This window comes from Pecten maximus, chromosome 16 (genome assembly GCF_902652985.1).
Source record: "Pecten maximus chromosome 16, xPecMax1.1, whole genome shotgun sequence".
Taxonomy (NCBI): domain Eukaryota; kingdom Metazoa; phylum Mollusca; class Bivalvia; order Pectinida; family Pectinidae; genus Pecten; species Pecten maximus.
In genome coordinates this window covers 13,783,243-13,808,683 of record NC_047030.1, presented here as the reverse complement: position 1 = coordinate 13,808,683, position 25,441 = coordinate 13,783,243, and the positions used below count along the sequence as shown (strand labels likewise).

Here is a 25,441-nt window from a genome sequence, read left to right as displayed (position 1 = left end):
AGGGTTCATTGTGGGAATGTTGGATGGGGATTGTAGAGGGTTCATTGTGGGAATGTTAGATGGGGGATTGTAGAGGGTTCATTTTGGAAATGTTGGATGGGGGGTTGTAGAAGTTTCGTTGTGGGAATGCTGGATGGGGGATCGTAGAGGGTTCATTGTGGTAATGTTAGATGGGGGATTATAGAGGTTTCATTGTGGGAATGTTGGATGGGGGATTGTAGAGGGTTCATTGTGGGAATGTTGGATGGGGGATTGTAGAGGGTTTATTGTGGGAACGTTGGATGGGGGATTGTAGAGGGTTCATTGTGGGAATGTTGGATGGGGATTGTAGAGGGTTCATTGTGGGAATGTTGGATGGGGATTGTAGAGGGTTCATTGTGGGAACGTTGGATGGGGGATTGTAGAGGGTTCATTGTGGGAATGTTGGATGGGGATTGTAGAGGGTTCATTGTGGGAATGTTGGATGGGGGATTGTAGAGGGTTCATTGTGGGAATGTTGGATGGGGGATTGTAGAGGGTTCATTGTGGGAATGTTGGATGGGGATTGTAGAGGGTTCATTGTGGGAATGTTGGATGGAGATTGTAGAGGGTTCATTGTGGGAACGTTGGATGGGGATTGTAGAGGGTTCATTGTGGGAATGTTAGATGGGGGATTGTAGAGGGTTCATTTTGGAAATGTTGGATGGGGGGTTGTAGAAGTTTCGTTGTGGGAATGCTGGATGGGGGATCGTAGAGGGTTCATTGTGGTAATGTTAGATGGAGATTGTAGAGGGTTCATTGTGGGAACGTTGGATGGGGATTGTAGAGGGTTCATTGTGGGAATGTTAGATGGGGGATTGTAGAGGGTTCATTTTGGAAATGTTGGATGGGGGGTTGTAGAAGTTTCGTTGTGGGAATGCTGGATGGGGGATCGTAGAGGGTTCATTGTGGTAATGTTAGATGGGGGATTATAGAGGTTTCATTGTGGGAATGTTGGATGGGGGATTGTAGAGGGTTCATTGTGGGAATGTTGGATGGGGGATTGTAGAGGGTTTATTGTGGGAATGTTGGATGGGGGATTGTAGAGGGTTCATTGTGGGAATGTTGGATGGGGATTGTAGAGGGTTCATTGTGGGAATGTTGGATGGGGGATTGTAGAGGGTTCATTGTGGGAATGTTGGATGGGGATTGTAGAGGGTTCATTGTGGGAACGTTGGATGGGGGATTGTAGAAGGTTCATTGTGGGAACGTTGGATGGGGGATTGTAGAGGGTTCATTATGGGAATGTTGGATGGGGGATTGTAGAGGGTTCATTGTGGGAATGTTGGATGGGGATTGTAGAGGGTTCATTGTGGGAACGTTGGATGGGGGATTGTAGAGGGTTCATTGTGGGAATGTTGGATGGGGGATTGTAGAGGGTTCATTGTGGGAATGTTGGATGGGGGATTGTAGAGGGTTCATTGTGGGAATGTTGGATGGGGGATTGTAGAGGGTTCATTGTGGGAACGTTGGATGGGGGATTGTAGAGGGTTCATTGTGGGAATGTTGGATGGGGGATTGTAGAGGGTTCATTGTGGGAATGTTGGATGGGGGATTGTAGAGGGTTCATTGTGGGAATGTTGGATGGGGACTTTAGGAGATTCATTGTGGGAATGTTATACACAGATTGCAGAGGGTTTACTGAAGATTGAACAGTTCAATGCTTATGTTAACATCAAACAAATTGTTGAAAGAAAATAAAAATTGAATGTGTTGGTAACTACGGCAGATGAGATGATATAGGTCCAGTGAATCTAGGTAAAGACACCAGTATTGTTAACAAAATTATAGGAGCTGTACGCTTCAGCCATTCGTTTTTAACAAAATGCTCACTTGACGTTAGCTTTTTGTACAGAGATCATCGGGTAACAGGAGAAAACGCTAAAATTGCGTCGATCAGTCTTTTCAAAATGGCGCCGTGTCGTTGACGTTTCATAACGTCACAAATAGACGACGTCATATTTATGTTACCCATTCCCGATTCGTATTGATCCACTAAGCTTTATTGCCCTCTGCGCTTACACTTATTTATTCGCAGCCGGAATTTAGTAAGCTGTAAAATGGAGGGATGTAACTATAGTAGGAATGATGGACAGGGATTTTGTAGGGCTCATTGTGTGTATGTCGGACAGGGATCCAAGGGGTATACGGGGTTCTTAGTAGTGATGTTGGACAGGGATTTAAGTGGCTTCATTATGGCAGTTAGAATGGCCACTAGACCCTCAGTTCTTTTTGTTAAGAATTGCCAGGCTAAATTCTAATACTAGAGTATCTGCCCCTCATTTGAAACTTAGTTTGGAATGTTGGACAGGGATTTTAGAGGGTTTGATATTGTGAAAATATGTTGTACAAGGATTTTATGGGGTTTATTGTGGAAATGTTGGACATGGATTTTGTAGGGATCATTGTGGGTATGACGGACAGGGATATAAGGGGTGATTGCGGGGTTCTGAGTGGTAATGTTGGACAGTGATTTAAGTGGGGTCCTTGTAGGAGTGTTATACCGGGATTTAAGGGGGTTTATTGTGAAAATGTTGGACAGGGATTGTAGGGAATTCTAGCGATCTAACTCTATACTACTGGACTGGAACAAGTTTCTTCCAACGATTAGAGTGTTAACTACTGAGCGAAGGTAAACTACGTTGAACGGGATATAGGCGAGAAATGTGATAAGACTTTCTACAGCTGGACTGAAACGAGTTACTTCCGTTGATCAGAATTATCACTGGACTTGAATGAGTTACTTCCGGTGATCAGATTGTATACCCGTTACTGGACCAACTTACTTCCGGTAACAAGACTGTACACCGCTGGACTGGGCTACCTACATTTATATACAATGCTTACCTTACCCCATTTCTTACAGTTTTCATTTAGAAATCCGAGATCCTGGGGTCGAAAACCAGTATCTCACTTAATCCAAGCGAGCAGATATTAGGCTTGGCAAAGTACGTAGATTTCTATATATTGTCAATGTAGTTACCATATGTATATCATTGTATGAATTTATGTGACCTCTTGTTCCACACGAGGTGTTGCTAAGTGAAAATTAAAAAAAACCCAAAAAAAACAAACAAAAAACAAACAAACGAAAACGATGAATTACTTGTTATAAACCCATTCGTGAAAGAATACATCAGTTGCGTAGACACTTTTAATTGCCACGTAAGATATTTCTGTTTGATGTATACAATCTTAATAATGCATTGTTCAATAATTCCACATATATGAATATCAATACTAGCTGTATTATACCGTTGGACTACTAGGCTACTGCGTTACCAGGACGTAACACGCCCTATACACTTTAAAATACCGTGTGGTTGGTCATATTAGCGGGATTTGATGGCGCTATTAGTAAACACCTGCACCGATCGATATGTATAATAGGCGGTGTTCCGCGAAATTGAATACCCGAGACTTGTTAAATCTGACTGGGACAACAGCGAAATATTAGCCCCGAGAAATTTAATTACAATGTTATATATGGAGAGGTATCTACATGTAGGTATAAACAGATAACCGGTGTAGCACGTGCTCGCCACGGAGAGCAGTTTAATTGGATGGTCGAAATTAAAACCCTTTCGGCAATGTGGCCATCTCTAGATGTATTTAAGGTCACGTACATTCGGGACAACATGTGAACCACACATGTCTGACCTTTAAACAAATCTGAAATTATTTAGATGGCTTTTGGATATAGTATCGGTAATAAAGTGTATGAGCCGGTATTATGCCGTAGTCTGCGGTTCACTGGTAATAATGATACTACTACATGTAGTTTCAAGGGCTTTAAAATTAAATTGAACGACAAATATTTATACTTGTACCTAAATACGAAAAAATAAAATCGGTTTAAGCCGGTCTTCAATTTATCTAAGATTGATTTTTTACAGCTTATCATCGTGTTAATATTTATCGACAGGAAAAAGACTTTTTTTTCGGCAGCAAAAGTTATTCATTTCCCGTTAATACCATAAAAGGAGAAAGCCTTGAAATCAAAGGAAATTATAATCTATTTAATAACGCGATCACCTTAAAACGATATTTCGAAATCTTATGCTTCTACAAGAGAACTGCGCATCATGCAATATATCAGTAACCAAGGCGTTAGATTTACCAATGGACTTGCTTTTATCTTATATGATTTTCTGAAGTGCTTTATACGGATATATGCCAATACCACATTTACATACGAATGTAGTAATAGAATGTGTAGGGGCATCATACTGGTGTCATGCTCTTCTAGGACTCGTCGATGATGCTAGGGACACCATACAGCTGTTTAGACCTTCTAGGACTCGTCAGTGATCCCAATGACATCATACAGCTGTTTCATCCTTCTAGGACTCGTCAGTGACGTTAGGGACACCATACAGCTGTTTAGACCTTCTAGGACTCGTCCGTGATCCCAGGGACACCATACAGCTATTTCATCCTTCTAGGACTCGTCCGTGATGCAAAGCGCCAAAGGTGTTGATGACAGGATGCAACCAAACACAAAACATAGATTAAAAGAAATGCAATTCTGGATGTTCATCCTTCTATAAGACTCATCAGTGATGTTTGACTCCTAAACAGTGGAAATCAGGAAATTGAGAAAGGAGAAACGCGTGTAATATATGTATCCTCAATGGCACCGCTTTAAATAAAGAATCACAATCTGACACGCAGAGAAAAATAATCTTTATTATGGATTGTCTTCTTATTGATCGACAGTAAAAACAACAAGGTAAAAAGCTATTTAATAACTTAATGTTGACATTTTTTAACCTATGTCAGGTTGTCATGATTTGCAACCTAAGACGCGGATTATGGATTGTTTTCTATTTCAACAACGGTGAAAAAAGAAGGTAAAAAGCTATTTTATATTCTAACGTAAACACTGCTTGTTATAAAAAAAATATACGTTAAGTGGCATACACGTTACCGAGAAATATTCAAGGATTGTACAAAAATACACTCAAGATATAAACACCCGTGTTACGATCAGTACAAACAGAGATTTCGTTTCAGCAGATCAAAAATCAATGAAACTACGTCAAACATCTGTTTCTTCTTTTAGGATTCGTCAGTAATCCTAAGGGCCCACAGTTAATTCCGGATTAACGAGTTCCGGTATATCAAATACTGCGTGGAATTATGATTAACCAATATACCTTAAATTTTATGAATAACCCTAAAGTGGAAATATGTATACATTAAACAATTCGTTAAATGGAAGGGGTCATGTCGGAAAAATTGTCAATTAATGATAGGCATGCAGAATTAATTAATTTTGTGAAAAACGAGATAAACTCGCATTTGGATTATAAATCAGCTCATAATTGTTGTATGAAAACAGGAGGAGAATCTTTTTACAGACCCTATTGGAACATTGAACGTGGAAGAAAAATACATAAACACAAGTTTTGTTACGAGAGGATATTATTTGATCGATTAAATCTGAGATTAAATCGTGATTAGCCGGAATAAAATAAAATGTCAAGAGTTGTCATATTTATGTAATAGCCCATAATCGCGTGACTTCTGAAAAAAACCCATACGTAAACTTCGAATGGCAAATGAGAGAACGTTCGAAATTCCTTTTGCAGTGGACGATAGGGACGAATCAGTACTAATCCTTCGATGCTAGACGTTGAACATGTATTCAAAGATAACAGTAATGCGTTTGACAATGGGTTTTTTTCTCATTCGCAGAGGAGCAATTAAAAAGAGTATTACGCAATATGAACATTGATAGTTCACAACTGAAAGTGGATATTACCAAACAGGAAATCGAGGACGCGGTCCAACAGGCTAAACTTCGCACAGTGGCTTGGTTAGAAGATATTCCAACTGATGTTATGAATATTGACAAATGTATTGAGCTGCTTTTTAAGACTTTTAGGAACTGTCTTAAAAATCACACAGCACCGGATGGACGGAAGCGACAAATGAGATCCGCTGTCATAGGAAAATCACACTCTGGTCTATACCGTGTACAATTTTTGCTGACATTCTCAACGCGAGACTAGCAAAGTGGTTAGAAACTAATAACATTTTGATTAATGAACCAAATGGCTTTAGGAGGAACCGGAGCTATGTTGATCATATAAACGCTTTATACAATATTTTGAATAAAAGGAAAATATCTGGAAAAGCTATGTTTGCTTGTTTTATGGACGCGGGGAAGCCTTTATATGATGACGTCAGAAGTGCAGTTAAGGTGAATGGTAAGATCACGGACTACACAAGCTACATTAAATATTGTGAATAAATGGCGTAGGAACTGGTGGCTGGTTTCGAATTGAATAAAAACTAAGATCGTACACTTAAGATCACCAAATATGGAGGGACCAACACAGAAACGCCACCATCTCAGCCTTACGGGGAAACATGGGGTGGTATTAGTGACCTAAAGTATTGATACCTAGGAGATACTGACCCTAGTAACCTAAAGTATTGACACCTAGGAGATACTGACCCTAGTAACCTAAAGTATTGATACCTAGGAGATACTGACCCTAGTAACCCAAAGTATTGACACCTAGGAGATACTGACCCTAGTAACCTAAAGTATTGATACCTAGGGGATACTGACCCTAGTAACCTAAAGTATTGACACCTAGGAGATACTGACCCTAGTAACCTAAAGTATTGATACCTAGGAGATACTGACCCTAGTACCTAAAGTATTGATACCTAGGAGATACTGACCCTAGTAACCTAAAGTATTGACACCTAGGAGATACTGACCCTAGTAACCTAAAGTATTGACACCTAGGAGATACTGACCCTAGTAACCTAAAGTATTGACACCTAGGAGATACTGACCCTAGTAACCTAAAGTATTGATACCTAGGAGATACTGACCCTAGTAACCTAAAGTATTGACACCTAGGAGATACTGACCCTAGTAACCTAAAGTATTGATACCTAGGAGATACTGACCCTAGTAACCTAAAGTATTGACACCTAGGGGATACTGACCCTAGTAACCTAAAGTATTGATACCTAGGAGATACTGACCCTAGTAACCTAAAGTATTGATACCTAGGAGATACTGACCCTAGTAACCTAAAGTATTGACACCTAGGAGATACTGACCCTAGTAACCTAAAGTATTGATACCTAGGAGATACTGACCCTAGTAACCTAAAGTATTGATACCTAGGAGATACTGACCCTAGTGACCTAAAGTATTGACACCTAGGAGATACTGACTCTAGTAACCTAAAGTATTGATACAAGTTACCTAGGAGATACTGACCCTAGTAACCTAAAGTATTGACACCTAGGAGATACCGACCCTAGTAACCTAAAGTATTGATACCTAGGAGATACTGACCCTAGTAACCTAAAGTATTGACACCTAGGAGATACTGACCCTAGTAACCTAAAGTATTGATACCTAGGAGATACTGACCCTAGTAACCTAAAGTATTGATACCTAGGAGATACTGACCCTAGTAACCTAAGTATTGACACCTAGGAGATACTGACCCTAGTAACCTAAAGTATTGACACCTAGGAGATACTGACCCTAGTGACCTAAAGTATTGATACCTAGGGGATACTGACCCTAGTAACCTAAAGTATTGACACCTAGGAGATACTGACCCTAGTGACCTAAAGTATTGACACCTAGGAGATACTGACCCTAGTAACCTAAAGTATTGACACCTAGGGGATACTGACCCTAGTAACCTAAAGTATTGACACCTAGGAGATACTGACCCTAGTAACCTAAAGTATTGACACCTAGGAGATACTGACCCTAGTGACCTAAAGTATTAACACCTAGGGGATACTAACCCTAGTAACCTAAAGTATTGATACCTAGAAGATACTGACCCTAGTAACCTAAAGTATTGACACCTAGGAGATATTGACCCTAGTGACCTAAAGTATTGACACCTAGGGGATACTGACCCTAGTGACCTTAAGTATTGACACCTAGGGGATACTGACCCTAGTAACCTAAAGTATTGATACCTAGAAGATACTGACCCTAGTAACCTAAAGTATTGACACCTAGGAGATACTGACCCTAGTAACCTAAAGTATTGATACCTAGGGGATACTGACCCTAGTAACCTAAAGTATTGATACCTAGGAGATACTGACCCTAGTAACCTAAAGTATTGACACCTAGGAGATACTGACTCTAGTAACCTAAAGTATTGATACCTAGGAGATACTGACCCTAGTAGCCTAAAGTATTGATACCTAGGAGATACTGACCCTAGCAACCTAAAGTATTGACACCTAGGAAATACTGACCCTAGTAACCTAAAGTATTGACACCTAGGAGATACTGACCCTAGTAACCTAAAGTATTGACACCTAGGAGATACTGACCCTAGTAACCTAAAGTATTGATACCTAGGAGATACTGACCCTAGTAACCTAAAGTATTGATACCTAGGAGATACTGACCCTAGTAACCTAAAGTATTGACACCTAGGAGATACTGACCCTAGTAACCTAAAGTATTGATACCTAGGAGATACTGACCCTAGTAACCTAAAGTATTGACACCTAGGAGATACTGACCCTAGTAACCTAAAGTATTGACACCTAGGAGATACTGACCCTAGTAACCTAAAGTATTGATACCTAGGAGATACTGACCCTAGTAACCTAAAGTATTGATACCTAGGAGATACTGACCCTAGTAACCTAAAGTATTGATACCTAGGAGATACTGATGAATCTTCTAAGATTGGTCAATGATTTTTACGGCCAAGGAGAGGACTGAAAATTTAACACAATAGATAACTATGTCCTTAATGTAATTGCTTGTCAAACAAAATTACATAGCAGATATAGATATGAAGTTTGACTGAACTTCTTTAGGATGCAAGTAATTATGTATTCAATTTTGGTGGGATGTTGATAGTGTAAAGTACTAACTCCTATTATGGTATTCTGTCATATGATAAATCGGTAGTGTTAATGATGTGCACATTATTATCGACTTGACGTCATCTCATCATCCAAAGCATCGCCACGAATCGGTCATATTAACTGCTATAATTAATTAAAAACCGTTAATCACATTGCCCTAAATCATCGTATAATCAGCATTATTTCCTAGACAGAAGACATCAAACACTGTAGTGAAAGTTTTGCATTTTGTAAAATATCCTCGTTTAATGCATTTCTTTTTTATTCGCAGCGGAACTTCTTGGTCGGAAGAGACGTGTTAGCTTCTCATCAGCAGTCCGCCTACGTTATGCCGCCATCACGGTATCATGGCTGTCGGTAATATGCGCCTTTGTTCAGGGTACTCTGGCACTAGGTACGGCACCTGTCTGTAAAGGACTTGTCTGTCCTTTTATCCGACTCTGTTATACATATAGACCGCTAATTCTGCAATGAATAAACAAATAAATAAAAACACAAGCATAAACTATATTGGTATTTAAAAACTTGTATTTTCTAGTATACATAAATTGTGTTCGAGAACAAGAGAACATTGTATGAAGTCGGTACAATGCATAAAATATACAATCTACGTTTTGTTTAATTTCATATTGGCAACGTCCTATCAACAACTATGATAATTTAAGGACGGCGAGATGCATTCGTGTAATGAATGTTAATGCATATATGTGTGCAAAACGGGGAGGGGGGTTCGGGAGGCTGAGGTTTGTACAATGTATGTATATTGTCTTCTTACGATATTATGAATTATCTGACATATTATCAACCCCCCCAAAATAACCGTGCTGTTATACACACACATGCCTGTAGCACACAATAGGAACATGTTTGGCAGTTGCATATTATTAACAACCGCCGCTTGCATTTCAAGATCAAAATAGAATCGGTGCTTATACATATTATGTAAAGTCAAATCCGGTCAAATCAATGTTCCTATTACGTGCTATTTACAGTTGTAAGTAAAACGGCAAGGTTATTTTATGCAATTTAAGTGATACAATTGAGTTTAATTGTGTTCCATTGCCTTTGTAGACAGGCTTTATGGAAATTTCCAATATTAAACTAAACTTCTTATCACGTGGGGTTTCCGAACACTTTGTTTTGCTCACGACAATTATAGCAGAAAATATCATTAAACATCTTTTTTTTTCATTATTCACCTTGAATAGATATATAATCATCCCAGTATCATACAATAGGCATTCACTACGTTAATATGTATTACAGAAATCTTTAATTTGTTTTCAGTGCTTTCCATAACAAGAAACAGTTCTACCTTATTTGGATTTGGGGTATGTTATTTTTGTGTTTTTCAAGCACTCGAACCTCTGTATTAATAATTGATAGCTGTTCATGAAAAACTTATGTTTGATCTTCGACTAAATCATTTAGCCTACGTTTGTTTCGAAATATTAAAATAACGAACATTTAAAAAGGTAATTTAACGGCAGCGTTTATTTATTATGTTAGGTCTTAGATAATATGTAGTTATAATAATTTCGCACGAAACTTTCACTCATCTATTCATTCATTTCAATTGATAATTTCTCGCCGCTTAGGTATCAACACTTTTGAACCTTAGCATATCTGATGTCCCAAACATCACTAATGAGTTATAAAAGTTCAAAGCAGCTGTGTGTCCCTAACAATACCGATGAGTCCTAAATGTCAAAACAGCTGTGTGATGTCCCTAACATCACTGATTAGTTCTAAAAGATCAAAACAGCTGTGTGATGTCCCTAACATCACTAATGAGTTCTAAAAGTTCAAAGCAGCTGTGTGTCCCTAACAATACCGATAAGTACTAAATGGTCAAAACAGCTGTCTGATGTCCCTAACATCATTGATGAGTTCTAAAAGATCAAAACAGCTGTGTGATGTCCCTAACATCTCTGATGAGTTCTAAAAGATCAAAACAGCTGTGTGATGTCCCTAACATCACTAATGAGTTCTAAATGTCAAAACAGCTGTGTGATGTCCCTAACATCACTGATGAGTCCTAAATGGTTGAAACAAGTGTGTTATGTCCCTAACATCACTGATGAGTTCTAAAAAAAATCAAAAGAGCTATGTGATATATCAAACATCACATATGGGTCCTAAATGTCAAAACAGCTGTGTGATGTCCCTAACATCACTGCTGGGTTCTAAAAGATCAAAACAGCAATGTGATGTACCAAACATCACTGATTGGTCTTAAATGTCAAAACATCTGTGTGATTTCCCTAACATCACTGATGAGTCCTAAATGTCAAAACAGCTGTGTGATTTCCCTAAAATCACTGATGAGTCCTAAATGTCAAAACAGCTGTGTTATGTCCCTAAAAGCACTGATGAGTCCTAAATGTCAAAACAGCTTTGTGATGTCCCTAAAGTTCATAATATCCTATTTGTCTTTTATCGTATATATACAACACTACAGTATATACAATATGCAGTTTTATTCTTTTTATTATATGTTAGCTGGCGGCTCTTCTAGACAGCGCCTCGTCAATAGTTGTACTTTGGAGGTTTCATAGCAAGGAATTATATTCAGAAGCTGCAGAATCCAGGTAACAAAAACAACAATGGTCCATTAATTTACCTGTATATCACCTCCTAATTATAACGCAAATATCTCGTTAAAATAAAGTACATTGTAACTTACAATAGCTATTTACATCCTTCCAAATAACGTTAGTGATGTCATGAAAATCAATTTCTTGGTTATTAACAGTAAACTTATGCTGGTTATTTTACAATGTAAATGATCTTATAGAATTATCATCTCACTTAAATAACGTGATGCACACTTAGTCTAGTTGAATACGGGTTATTATAGTATAATGTGAAGCTGTTGTATTGTGTTGACTCTCAATGCCTGTATCATCAATGTATAATAATAACACTGATTATGTCACAAAAATAAAGACCCTACGATAGGTAAAGGGGGTTGTTGTTTTAAATTTTTTCCGCATAATGTGGATGTCTGCTAACTTAGGTAAATCACGAGTCCAAACGTATCTGTGTAAAATTACCTGTATATATATATAACATGTGATATTTCTTATTTAGCAACTTTGTATCTCGAAATGTACATTTATATAAATACTGCTTTTCATATGTTCGTATTATTTTATTTACAAGACCATTTTATCAACATCACTCTCTTATATCAACATAACCGTATTATCAAATATGTCGTGTTATTTCAAACCGTTTTGGGGTAGGTTGTTAAAAGTAGGGCTCTATATCAGCTTTGTATTTTATCTTTGTTAAAATGTGTTGCTATGTTTTCATTCCCTTTCCAGGGCCTGTCTCATCATTGGCTTCTTCTTTTTATTGTCTTCGTTTTTCCTGGCTGGAAAAACAATATACGACTTAGCAATGCATATTAAAGAAATAAAGGTAAGTAAATATGTACTGGGTGTTTTTAAAATATACGATTGGTATCAGAAGTGGGTTTGCAGTTTACTATAGCGTTATATGTATTGATAACCAATCCTCCCCCTGTGTTGACAGATAATGCATAGTATAGTTAATATACAACCGCAAATATTTTGCAGTTGTCATTGTCAGAAGTATTTCATGGGTTTTTTTATTTCTCACAACGCCAACTGTTCAATGTTTTGTTACAATGAGGTCAAATCGTTAAGACAGTGAACAGCCACCAATAATAGCAAATCTAAGGCCATACGAATAATACAAACAGTACTAGGCGATTAATTATTGTCATTCAAGTTCACATGAACTAATATTATCAATAATGATGCTACCAGGATGCAATTAGTACTGTGTTGTATGGTTACCTCGTTTTCTTCCATAATTGGTGATTTTTAATCAATTCCTAAAGCGTTAAATAATTATTACAACTGTTAGATAACAAACAGTTTAAACCACACGTGGAATACACCCTAAAGGCGTTTTGATTGGTTGACACAGTAGCCTTTGATTGAGACTATTTTTAAATTACGTGGTTCAATGGGTTTTGATTGGCTAATATTTAGAGGCCGCTTCAGGGATTGGCAGGAATGTTGATGCACAAAAATTGGTTTGGAACTATTTTTATGATTATTCAGTTTTGCATATATTTCTGTCAAATTATTGCTTTGAAAAATAATAAAGTTGCTATAAACAACAAATTGTAATATCTGCGCACATTTCCAAAATTGTCAGTTTTGTATATCAATTAGCGGCATTTCACTTTACATCATATCCTTACACCACACCTGATATCCTGAAAAGAACACACGTTGGTACAAAACAGATCATATCATTCTGAAAATAGCTTTTTTATTGTGGTAGAAACAGGTCACACAAACTCATAGCTGTTGTATATGATATTTCTTTCACTCTCGTTAATCATTTTCCCAAAGTTTCAAAATAACGAACTCAAATGATATACAACAATCACTAGTTGTGTAGTCTTTATATATATATAGCAGCATGATAAAACTACCATTAATGATTTAACTTGAATGTCAATAGTTCTGTATCAAACTATGGTGCTGTTACATTATACATATACTACTGTACACATGGATTAGCTATATGTATACCAGTACAATATAATCACAAATATATGTTGAGTTACGCCAATACCACTATAGACATTGATAAGCGTTAAGTATACCAGTATAATATAGATATAAATTGTTACAGAGCGCGACTGGTACTGTCTCTCGTCTATTCCTTCCGGTATACCAAAACTTTGTGCAATAGCGTTATTATAAGGTGTCGCTACTGTATAACAAGTTGTTTATATATATACTATTGTTTATTTCAGTCTATAACAGTGTGGACATTGTCGTTGGTAAATGGTGTAATAAACGTGATACTTGGTGTTTCCAAAATATGCATTGGCTACAAAATAGAAAGTATGGCACTTCTTACTGACAGTAAGTATAACATACATCCTGGGTGGCATGACTATCACCTATATATATATATTTCTACCACAATACGCTGTGTTATTCCACTCTTAAGTCATTATATAAATGTGCCGACTGTTGGATATATATATGTTATATTCCACTAGTGGCATATCACCTTCTGGTCTTTTGATTGGTCAAGAATTCGAACTTTGACCCGAGCTGCAATCGTTATTGACGTCATCAATAATCGAATGACGTCACATCACCGGGTCCTGGCTGTCGCCTGTACATCTTATATGCATACGCGAAATAAGACTTGGCCACGTTTGCCTTTGATTCAAGCCGATATCATTGTGGTAGAAACAGGCTACAGGACTCGTGATTTTTTTTATGTGGAATATATTTCACACTCGTAAGTTGTTTTTTTTTTAAGTTACAAACCATACTTAATAACTTACTCGAGTGAAATAAATTCTACATCCAACTACCACTCGTTATGTTACCTATATATACATGTAGATTATATCTTGTGTTATGCCTTTCGCTGATATTAAGTATAAAATAAACACTTGAACTGAATGACCTTCAGTTGTAGTTTAACACTACGTGGGTAACATGGGCTTCCACGATAGCGAGAATATATCACTCATAAAACATATTCTACTTCTACAAACACACAAACTACCTCCATTCTACTTCTACAAACACACAAACTACCTCCATTCTACTTCTACAAACACACAAACTAACCCCATTCTACTTCTACAAACACACAAACTAACCTCCATTCTACTTCTACAAACACACACATCAGAACCAACAGAGGATCTACACCACATTTCGTCACAATATGTTTGGAGATACATAATGATATACAGTATAATGTAGTAGTTGCATAATGTAATCGAAAAACATACATTCGTTTATTTAAAAATGAATTATGTAGTTTAATTGATTTCTGATCAAATTAAATAACACAATTCCTGTATACAACACACTATTTCAACAGCAAGATAAGCTCTAAAATCATGCATGTGTGAAATTAATAAAAAGCATGTATTAATCAAACAAATATCAACTTTTTATTTTGACGAATATGTAGTAATCCATTAATCTGATCACAAGAATACGCTACGATGTCTGGATGGGTCTCGTTGGTATATGTACCAGAGGTTATTTACTACAGCTTGTGGAAAGGACTGTAGTGTATTATGGGATATATTAATTGAGACAACAGGGAAGGGCGCTGTGGACATAAACACAAGTTACCGGTATGACACTATCTTCTACCACCTAACTTCATCGGACAATGTTTGCTCGTAAATAGGTTGCAATGCAGTACGGTGCTAGTACCATTCGACTCAGGAGATCTTATACTGTCCATATATATGATCGTCATTCTCTCCACGTGCTGACCAATTACCAAATTTCATCGAAAATGACCAGAGCTACCATTTGGTATGGAGCGATGCGGAAGAGTTGAAAGCGGGTACGACATTAAGGTTCCTGTACCTGAAACCTTCACCATAATCGAACCTAGAATATGATTCTTGCTTACGCCAGCAACGTCTCGAAAGAACAAATCACTAATCAAAGTATAACCCATTGAAAACAACTGATGAATCTAAAGTATATGGGAATTATAGGTTGTATATTAGAACTTGAGAATAAACAGTACACAAATGTTTATTGAAAATAAGTAACATTAAATCTTGCCTTAATATGTTAAAAGGATTTTTAGATTTTTTTTAGGAAATCATTTATAATTACATTGTAGTATAACTTTGTATCATGCCTTGCGTATAGTTATATCCTCCAGAGACCTCTCCCCATATGTCCAAACATGACGTGTGCCTGTAGTTAATGTGTATGCACTTTTCGTATATTAATCATCCTGATACTGACCGCGTATATTCAACAGCGTCATATTATATATACGACCAATATATACCTAACAGGAAGCCTTATAAATACATGCCGCTCCTCTATATCAGATATCGCATCCATAAGATCAGTGTCAGAGTGTCGTACCCTTGACAATATTGATCGATTTCACAATAAAATCGGAATTATCTTCTAAATGAAAGGATGTACCAAGGAACGATCAATACTAAAGTCAATTATTTCTTTTATTTTTGTTTTGTTCCATTTGATAATAATCAATCTATACATCCCGGAAATTGACACTAAACATGCTGCAGACACGTGTCTGAGTCGCTTGACGTGCATGTAATTACAGCTTTGCCTTTGACTAATATCGGTAGGGTTCATAGTTACATAAGCAAAGTAATACAGACAACAGAAAATACTGTAAATGTACTAGTTTTGGAGCACTCAAAATATAGCGCATCATAGAGTTTTAACTAATAACCGCAATGATGTTTTAGCTCATAACAGTATTTTTGTCATAGAACTGTATGTGTAATCAGCTCAATTTAGCGCAAAGCTTCCAGCGTGATGGACGCTAAAATAAGATCACCGCTAAAATATGTACGCTTACAGCATAGTTTGTATGTTGATACAGTAAAGCTTCAAAGTTTTCCAGTAATTGACTTCGGAAGTCTTAAAATGCTACCAATTATGGTACAATACTAGAATATATGTTAATAGGTAATATTTTTTTCCTCCAAGTTTTGCCAATAGCACTGGTTTTTGTTGTTTTTTTGGTTCCCGAAAATTTTCTATGAAACGTAACATACAACATTGCGTGAAATACGTCCATTTCAAATAAATCTATACAAGGCCGTTATTCGTCATTAAATACGCTAAGATTAGCAATGTTCAAAGTAATATCCGGTAGTGTTGTGACCAAACCAGATTTATATACAAGCTGTATCTCTTTAAGGATTTCATTAATGAACTGCCTTATATATTTTACACGTACGTCTTTTCCCGCCCAGTAACATAACGACAATACTCGGTCAATATTGATTAAAATATCACAATTCGACCAATATTATACTGACCGACTTTCCTCCGATATTAGCCAACTTTTATTTCAATATGAAAATCGCGCCAAATCGAGTGTGCGCTTCATTCGGAATTCATCATTGTTGTTCCCTTTATAACGTACTGTCCCTTGTCAACAACAGTAGTGGACATGTTAAAGGAGTTAGAGGACAGGTGATACAATTAAAAAAAGAAATGGGAGGATATGTCAGGGGTTTCAGATAAGTGCAAAGTCGGAGATTGACGACAGTGACACTGCCCGGGCCACTCGAACTAACGCTAGATTTTATGTCACTTCAGAGGAACACAGATATATTTTCTGAAAGTGCAAACAAAAACACCAGGTCAGCTTGGCAATTTAATTGTTTGGTTTTCTGGAAATAAACTAATGGATAGCGGTTATATTTCGCGAAACTTTTATTTTTGCTCTATGCGCGTATCCATTGAAATCCGCAATTTCTAAATACCATCGAAATTGTTATATTTTCACTAACATTGGCAAGCTGTGAACCCATTCCAAAAAGGATTTACCCTAAAGCAAAAGACTGCAATGTAAAGCAAACAAGAATAGCGATGACCCAAAATGATATTGATATAAAAATTACAGCAAATTTAACCCCCGGCAAATATGTTCTGAAAGCGAAATTTAACGCGCTACTATATATATATATACTATCGAAAAATTAAATTTCACGCTGAGCTAACTCCGTACACTGTGAAAATGTTCTTCAGTATACATTCAGTCGACCGTGACCCCGCTCGACGCTGCATGCTTTCAGAAGATTTTCCAAGAAAGCGTGCATCCGGGTTAATCTTGCACCATATGTGCTGGTAAATAATTACGAATCGAACAATGGAACACTACAGATCAGTTACACACCATTTCTTTGAAGCCATTTCACAGCGAAATGCCAAGTTTGCTTGAAGTCGATAGGGTAGAGCCATTGCTCTGATAATGCAGGGGCATTCGCAACGTCATGTAGCCTAGCAATATGGTGTACATGAGACGACAATATCCCGTTCAGTTGGGCGTCTCAAGGTCACAGGGAGATTGGGTGACTGTCCCAAGAACGGCCGTCCCGCGCATTACTTCATGACGTCAAGATAGATGCATATAATACCTCTTGTACCTCCGTAACCAATTTCAGACGGCGACGGAGACGGCACGTCGGCCAGTGTTCTAAGAACGGTGAGAAATCGATTGCGGGAGTTTCATTTTAGGCCACGATGTTGCTATGTTGGTTCGCCACCTAATCGAGTTCGCTTTGCACCTTAGAGACGTGTGTTGTTTATTAGGGAACAACCAACCAATTGAAAAAATATATTTTTGAAACAGCCCCTGTGTATAGAAAGTTGAGCCAAGGATAAAATGTCTGGCAGCCACTGATTGGCCAGTACGTTATGAAGCGAGAAAATAGATATGTAGCCTGATAGGTAACTATCAATAAGAAATGTTGATATTAATTTCGTAAGTCCGATTGATTTTTTTCCCAAAAGTTCAGGTAATAAAAAATAATAGGTAAACATTTCAGATTTTTGAGAATTTTTACTGCGAAATTCACCCATTTTCAAAATGGCTACCCTGGAGAAAATTTGAGCTGAAGGACCCAACTTTTTTTTTTGATTAGGTATTATATCAGACCCTAAACTTTTGTTATAAACCATAATTGTCATATTGAATTCAAGAATTTGAGTGAAATACTCCAAAACGTTAACACTAAAGCCTATGGGAAAACAATTGGTTGGTTGGTTTCTACTACGGTACTCCACTCTCTATAAATGAGCCGCAAAAATAGGTTATACACGTGTATGAAAAATGGCTTGTTTTGACGAATGGCGGACTGGCGATCAACGCCACATTAGTCGATCATACATACTGTTTATTACTGCGAAGGCAATAAAAAGGAATGGGTAAAATCACAACAGCATCCATGGCTTACAGATTCAACGTGAGTCTATTAGAGAAAAAAATAACACAGGTTAAAAGTGAAAAAACACCACTAATTGGTGGTGAAACTCGGCATTATATAAACAAAAAATAAATAAAATAAACAAATAAATAAAATCAACATGGTTTGTTTATGTTCTACTGTTCGATAATTATTACAACCTTTACTTGTATATTGTTGATGTATCTGTGGAGATTTCACGGAAATTGAACGAAGGTAAGCCCATAGGAAATTTTAACTTGATAATGTTTTATACTAATAAACAAAAACATACACAGGCTTTAAGTAACCACTTTATTTCTTGTCAATATTACTTACAAACCTATCCTAATTACTTGCAGGTGCTATAACTATCATCGGGGCAGTGATGAGCTTTGCAGTACTTGGAGCACTAGAAGCATATATGGCCGATGCTCGTCTTTGGTATATTGATTCCATATTTGGAATAATCTGTAGCCTGATTCTATTTTCTTTTTCTGTCAAGTAAGTATACCTTTTTGTGTGCATAACAATAGTACTGGTATCACTTTTGTGAAACTCATAGCATCAACGGCTAGTACATTCTAATTCAACGGAAATATCCTTAGTACATTCTAATTCAAAAGAAAAATATACTAACAAACTTTAAAAAAAAGATAAATAAACTAATAAATAAATAAATTCGAGAGATTTATGAATAAGATCAATTGATCAAATGCATGTCACTTTTATATCCTCCTGAACAATAGCACCGATTGAGATTACTCAGATGTAGTTCATGATCCTTAAACGCTGCCTTATATAAACATAAAAAAAATGATTACAATTACCATGCCATTGCAAATTGTTTATGTCCATGTTAATTGTTCTGATTTCCTTGTTGGATTTCCACGCTGTTGGCTCTTAATCTCATAAATGAGTCGTCTTAGAAAGATCAAACGGCAGTCAGAGGCAGTTTCATATTCATTCTTCGGCATGTGTTCAATCTATTTCTAAATTTACAATTGTTTTAAAATATTGGATGGCGTTGATATCATCAAATATATTTTTCTTGATACTAAAATTGTTTACCTATCATTTTACTAAAACCACGATTGTCACGAAGACAATAACAACACAGTGGACATCAGAAAAACATGTCAAAAGCTGTTAAAACTGGTTATTCGTCTCAGCGGACATGTCATTAGGCATTTCCTATTACCACGTACACGCACATCGACGCTAAGGAACCCGTTGAATAGGCAATTTGAAATCAGAAAGATACGTTGCAAGCTAATAAAACTGGATATTCTTTTAAATGTACTTACCATTAGACTTCGCGTACACAGACTCAGACGTAAACAGTTAAAATCGGGGTCGTCTCAAAAATGTTCTATCCCCACAAAGAGCCAACGATCAGCAAGTGTTGATACACTGTTAAGTATTGTTGTCTAAAACATTTGATATCTTTTGTTCTGAAATATATAAAATGACTTACTTTTGTGATGGTACTAGCATATTTCTTTTTTTATATTCACCCCCTGAATTGGTCATCAGTTGAAAGGGATTATTTCCTTTATTAATCAATAATCTATAATTTTCACCTTGATAATTAAATATCTCTTTTGCAAATGCTCTGTCAAAAGACATAATCTTGTCAAAATGTCCATTACACCTTCGTGTTGTATTCGTTAGCGTCCGTATATCTAGCCAATATATCAAATCATTAACTATTCTACATAACTACTTTCCTTGGCACCTGGTAGAGTTAATTACAATCCTATGAAGCTGTATAAGTATCAATAAATTGGACAAAAAAACACACAAGATAATACATTATCGGAGCATTCAACACAAATTGATAGTAACATACAGAAGAATCGATTTCGTGATTGTTCAATGCATCTATCGTTCGGCTTTAAGGTTTTAATATGTGTATTAAGTAGGGTATTAAATGGGATTGACAACTTGTTTATGATATGGGGGACTATACAGGTTTCCCTTCCGTCCGTCTGTACGTGTATATTTGTATACGTAACACCACAGATTGTCAGCGCTCTAACGGCTTCATTCCTTGAGGGATTTTGATCACACACTGATAAAGGTCTATGATTTCTCACATACTTCACAGGGTTATCTCGCGGTTGCTACGGAAAATGTTAATGGAATCTTTCACCCCCATGGGGATGATAAAGGAGGATATAAACACAAGGGGAGGATTATTTAGTTGTCAAACACGAGCATGTACAACGTAACGTCATCATTTTACGTTGAGTAATCATGTCGTAAATGATGTCATCGATGTTGACGCACATTTCAAGGAACATTGTAGATAGCGCGATGAAAAACTTTCATAAAAAAATACATTTGCTTTTAAGTATGTAAAAAAAATAATCAAACATGGGTGTGTGTGAAAGTTATTTTTGATTCTTTCTGTATAATGTGAATACTTTATGTGGAAAATCTTAATAAAAATGTCAAAAGTAAAAAAAAAAACAAGAAAAAACATGGGTCTGTTCCGCGAAGAAGAACATCTGAACCTCGTGTAAAAGTTTTGCTGGCCAGCACTCGGCAATCCTCGTGCTGACTGGCCAAAATCTTACACTCGAGTTCAGATATCCCTGTCCACGGAACAGACCAATGTTCTATTAATCTCGGATACGTTCGAGTTTCAAGCTTCTGTCTGCCTCCTCTGTCATCAGGTTTTCAGAACAGTTTGTACAACGTTCAACTGTTCTAAAAACAGGATAGCAAAGAATTGGGACGGGTTTATCTAGTGAACCTCCTCTGTCATCAAGTTTTCAGAACAGTTTGTACATCTTTCAAACTGTTCTGAAAACAGGAAGGCAAAGAATGATCATCAGCGAGTAATATATATATATATGTAAGTTAATAATAATACCTTACCCTTCCATCGATGTATCATTTGTATATGTCATAATGTGACCAACGATCTATCTACACACAATTTTGGCATGATTTCAATTCCAGTAAATTCCTTTTTCATTAAAATAGCATTGAAAAGTTTTACTAAAATGCATGTCGCCTGTCTGGCGACTTGAATCCGCCATTTTAAAAACATGCGAACGTCTTATTCTCCGCCATCTTGTCAACAAATGTCATCGGCACGGCCGTTCTGGAAGCACAATAATTAGTTATTTTCTAATTTCGACGTGTGGGAATGTGTTACTAAATTTGGGGATGAACGTATGATGTTAATTGTGATATCAAACCGGAATGCCTATTTGGGATTGATATAAAGTTTGAAAAAGTGAGAGGTTTTATATTCAGACAAAATAGAAAACACATCCATAATAATCATATTATAAAATATAGTAGCATCTTTCCATATCAATTGATAGTTAGATAGATTCCAGCTTAAGGACTCGTCAGCAATTATAGGGACATCATACACTTATTTCGTCCTTCTAGGACTTGTTAGTGATTATAGGCACACATCATACAGCTATTTCGTCCTTCTATGACTCGTCAGTGATGTTAGGGAAAGCATACAGATATTTCGTCCGTGTAGGACTCGTCAATGATGTTAGGGAAATCATACAGCTATTTCGTCCTTCTATGACTCGTCAGTGATGTTAGGGAAATCATACAGCTATTTCGTCCTTCCAGGACTCATCAGTGATGTTAGGGACATCATACAGCTATTTCGTCCTTCCAGCACTCCTCAGTGATGTTAGGGAAATCATACAACTATTTCGTCCTTCCAGCACTCCTCAGTGATGTTAGTGGAAACCCTACAGCTTTTTCATCTCTTAGGAAATTATGTGCTGGTACCCTGGAGGCGACTGTTCGAAACTGAAAAAAGGACGACCAATGTATTAAAATCTAGATTGGGAAATATAAAAGCCATACAATGAAATGAACTGTATTGATTTTTAGAAAGTGATGTATTCTAAATCAGCGTCACAATTTAAATGAATTAAAACGTTAATTGCTGGTTGCGGCAAATCTTGACGACGGAAATTTTCACCTACAATCTCAAAGGACTGTACATAAGACACAATATACATTAACAACGATTTTCTGATATACATGTTTATCCTTTCATTACCAAGGATTTGTTGTTATTCCTATTGCATATGGTACATGTCACTATTTATTCAATTTTCATTACAATGATGTTATGGGGATTACTTAATCATTTTCTTTATCAATAAGACCAGAGACTACAAAGTATGTATTGGTGTTCTTTAGAAAAGGACAATCGTTAGCTGTTGACTCACTCAACTTTTATCGGTATTCTCACTATCTAGTGTCTTGAGGCGGATTTCATTTTTTTATTCTTTATTAATATTCTTTCCGATATTTTAGTTCGACCAACGGTGACCGGTTATCAAAGCTTGACTTTTTATTACTTCTTTCAAAGTGTAATTGTCTTTTTTTTTTATATTTCAGGTTGATAGCAAAACATTCAACGCCAATCAATTAGTGCCTGGACAAATCATTATTTGGCTAGTTCAACAGCTGGTCAGTTCAAAGGACAAAGTGATATAGTCTTATTCCTTTTTGAGTGTATTATCCGGGGATCGGATGAAAAAAAAATATTTGCTATTTTACCTACTTGCAAAATGACGTGAATTTCGGTACTTTTCACCTGATAAGAAATATTCGTACGCATGTGTAAAGACGCCCGCAAATGAGGAATCTTAGTCTATCGTATAAATTCACTCAGGAGTATTTATATGTACCTTCAAAAAATCGTGATACAAATTATATTACATTGTATTATTTGTTGAATGTCGTAAATTCATAACATTTTGTCCATCAGCTTCTATTTACTTCAGCACTTGTTCCATGACCTCCTCTACGGGACGGTGTTCCATTCTATAACTTGAAAGTTCTGGGCTAAGGTTTTGGATAAATTGAATGTCTAGGGATCATGGCAAACAATTTTGAGATATTTCGTTTTTTCCCCCTTTTCCCCATATTTGGAACTTTGCATCATACCCTTCCTATACATAATAACATGCACGTGTTGGAAATGTTTGGAATTTTGAATGCACAGACCATGTTATATGGTTACATGATATCACGCTATATTTCACAACACTATGTACATAGGTAACTAAATGGTGACTCTCGCACATAAAAGCCACCATAAACAATGTATAAGGTTGTTACCCACACCTTCTGATGGCGTGGCTAACAATTACATAGTACACATTACTGTACACGTGGAAATTTACGTGAGGTAGAAATCTATCCTAATTAGTTCTTTTGATCGCGAAAATTCATCCACCTATATTATTTGGATATCAATTTGCGTAATCTAGAACTACAAATGGATAGATCAATCGCGAAAATTACAACCCATGCGTATAGTTTACATATCGAAAACGCGAAATTAACCCTCCGCGATAATAACTGCGTTTCCATTTAAGTTATTGACATAATTTTGAAAAAATATTTGTGGTGATTACTGTCACTTTGTTGTATAAATATGAAAACAATTAATCTTAAACAGTGCAGAATGTTTTGAAACATGTACCTTAACATGAAATCATTTTAATGTTGCATTTAAAATTATTACATATACCTATACAACAATACCTGCTTCGTGTGTACATCAACATTCTTTTCTGTAGTGTTTAGATAACCTGGATATCTGTAACTTATTCAATTAAATGGTTATTAATTCAGAAATATATGTCAGGATACAAGGCGATGAATTTGATGTTGCATTTTAAGATTGTAGAATAGCTAAGCTAAGAGAATGCATTACACTTAGCTATAAAACAGAAACATGTAGAGTATTGATTTGTTCATGTGTTGTTATACGACGTTTGTACGACATCACCCCGGGCAGCATCTCGTTAGCCCGGTGTCTCCTTTAGCAAAGTCTGGTTAACTTAGGTCTTCTAAGATAACATACACCAAGCCAAGTGGTTGTCCCATAATTTACAAACATAAAACATTTCCTTGGCAACTAAATTTGCTCCGATGATTTACATATTTGAGGAAACAACCTTTATTCTTTACTGTGAAAGAACCCATGGAAATTGTATTGTTAGAACGCACTACATAATTATGTCAAGAAAATCAGTTTCTTATAGAAAGGTGAATTGTATTGATTTGTTAATATAAATGTGTTGTTATAAGACGTTATAAAGCATTATTATTTAAATTCCATGGTGTTCTGTGTGCTTTATAAAACAGATACAAATGGTGTTGTTTATATCACCTGAAATTATTTGTCACATTAACATCAATGTATCAAAAATTAGTCCTGTTGAATTCGCTCTGATACATAATAGTGTTCTTTCCTTTCAATCAGATTGATTTCTGCTTTCTAGACATTTATAATCAGACTGGTGTCTTCATTCTAGACATTTATAATCAGACTGGTGTCTTCATTCTAGACATTTATAATCAGACTGGTGTCTTCATTCTAGACATTTATAATCAGATTGGTGTCTTCATTCTAGACATTTATAATCAGATTGGTGTCTCCTTTCTAGGCATTTATAATCAGACTGGTGTCTTCATTCTAGACATGTATAATTAGATTGGTGTCTCCTTTCTAGACATTTATAATCAGATTGGTGTCTCCATTCTAGACATGTATAATTAGATTGGTGTCTCCTTTCTTGACATCTATAATCAGATTGATATCTACTTTCTTGACATTTATAATCAGATTGGTATCTCCTTTCTAGGCATCTATAATCAGATCGGTGTTTCCTTTCTAGACATCTATAATCAGATTGATTTCTCCATTTTAGACATTTATAATAAGATTGGTGTCTCCATTCTAGGCATCTA

The 25,441-nt window shown here is 36.4% G+C and overlaps 1 protein-coding gene across 1 annotated transcript in view; it reads left to right on the top strand.

Moving 5' to 3' along the window:
- The window catches only part of LOC117344930 (transmembrane protein 163-like), a 33,230-nt gene extending 8,424 nt beyond the window's left edge, over positions 1-24,806 (top strand). The window contains exons 2-8 of the mRNA XM_033907814.1: positions 9,182-9,304; positions 10,198-10,241; positions 11,413-11,501; positions 12,240-12,336; positions 13,715-13,826; positions 19,042-19,183; positions 23,075-24,806. Coding sequence (XP_033763705.1) covers positions 9,182-9,304; positions 10,198-10,241; positions 11,413-11,501; positions 12,240-12,336; positions 13,715-13,826; positions 19,042-19,183; positions 23,075-23,108 — 641 coding nt within the window. The 3' untranslated portion in view covers positions 23,109-24,806. The remainder of the gene's footprint in view (positions 1-9,181; positions 9,305-10,197; positions 10,242-11,412; positions 11,502-12,239; positions 12,337-13,714; positions 13,827-19,041; positions 19,184-23,074) is intronic.
- Positions 24,807-25,441: the final 635 nt, after the last annotated feature.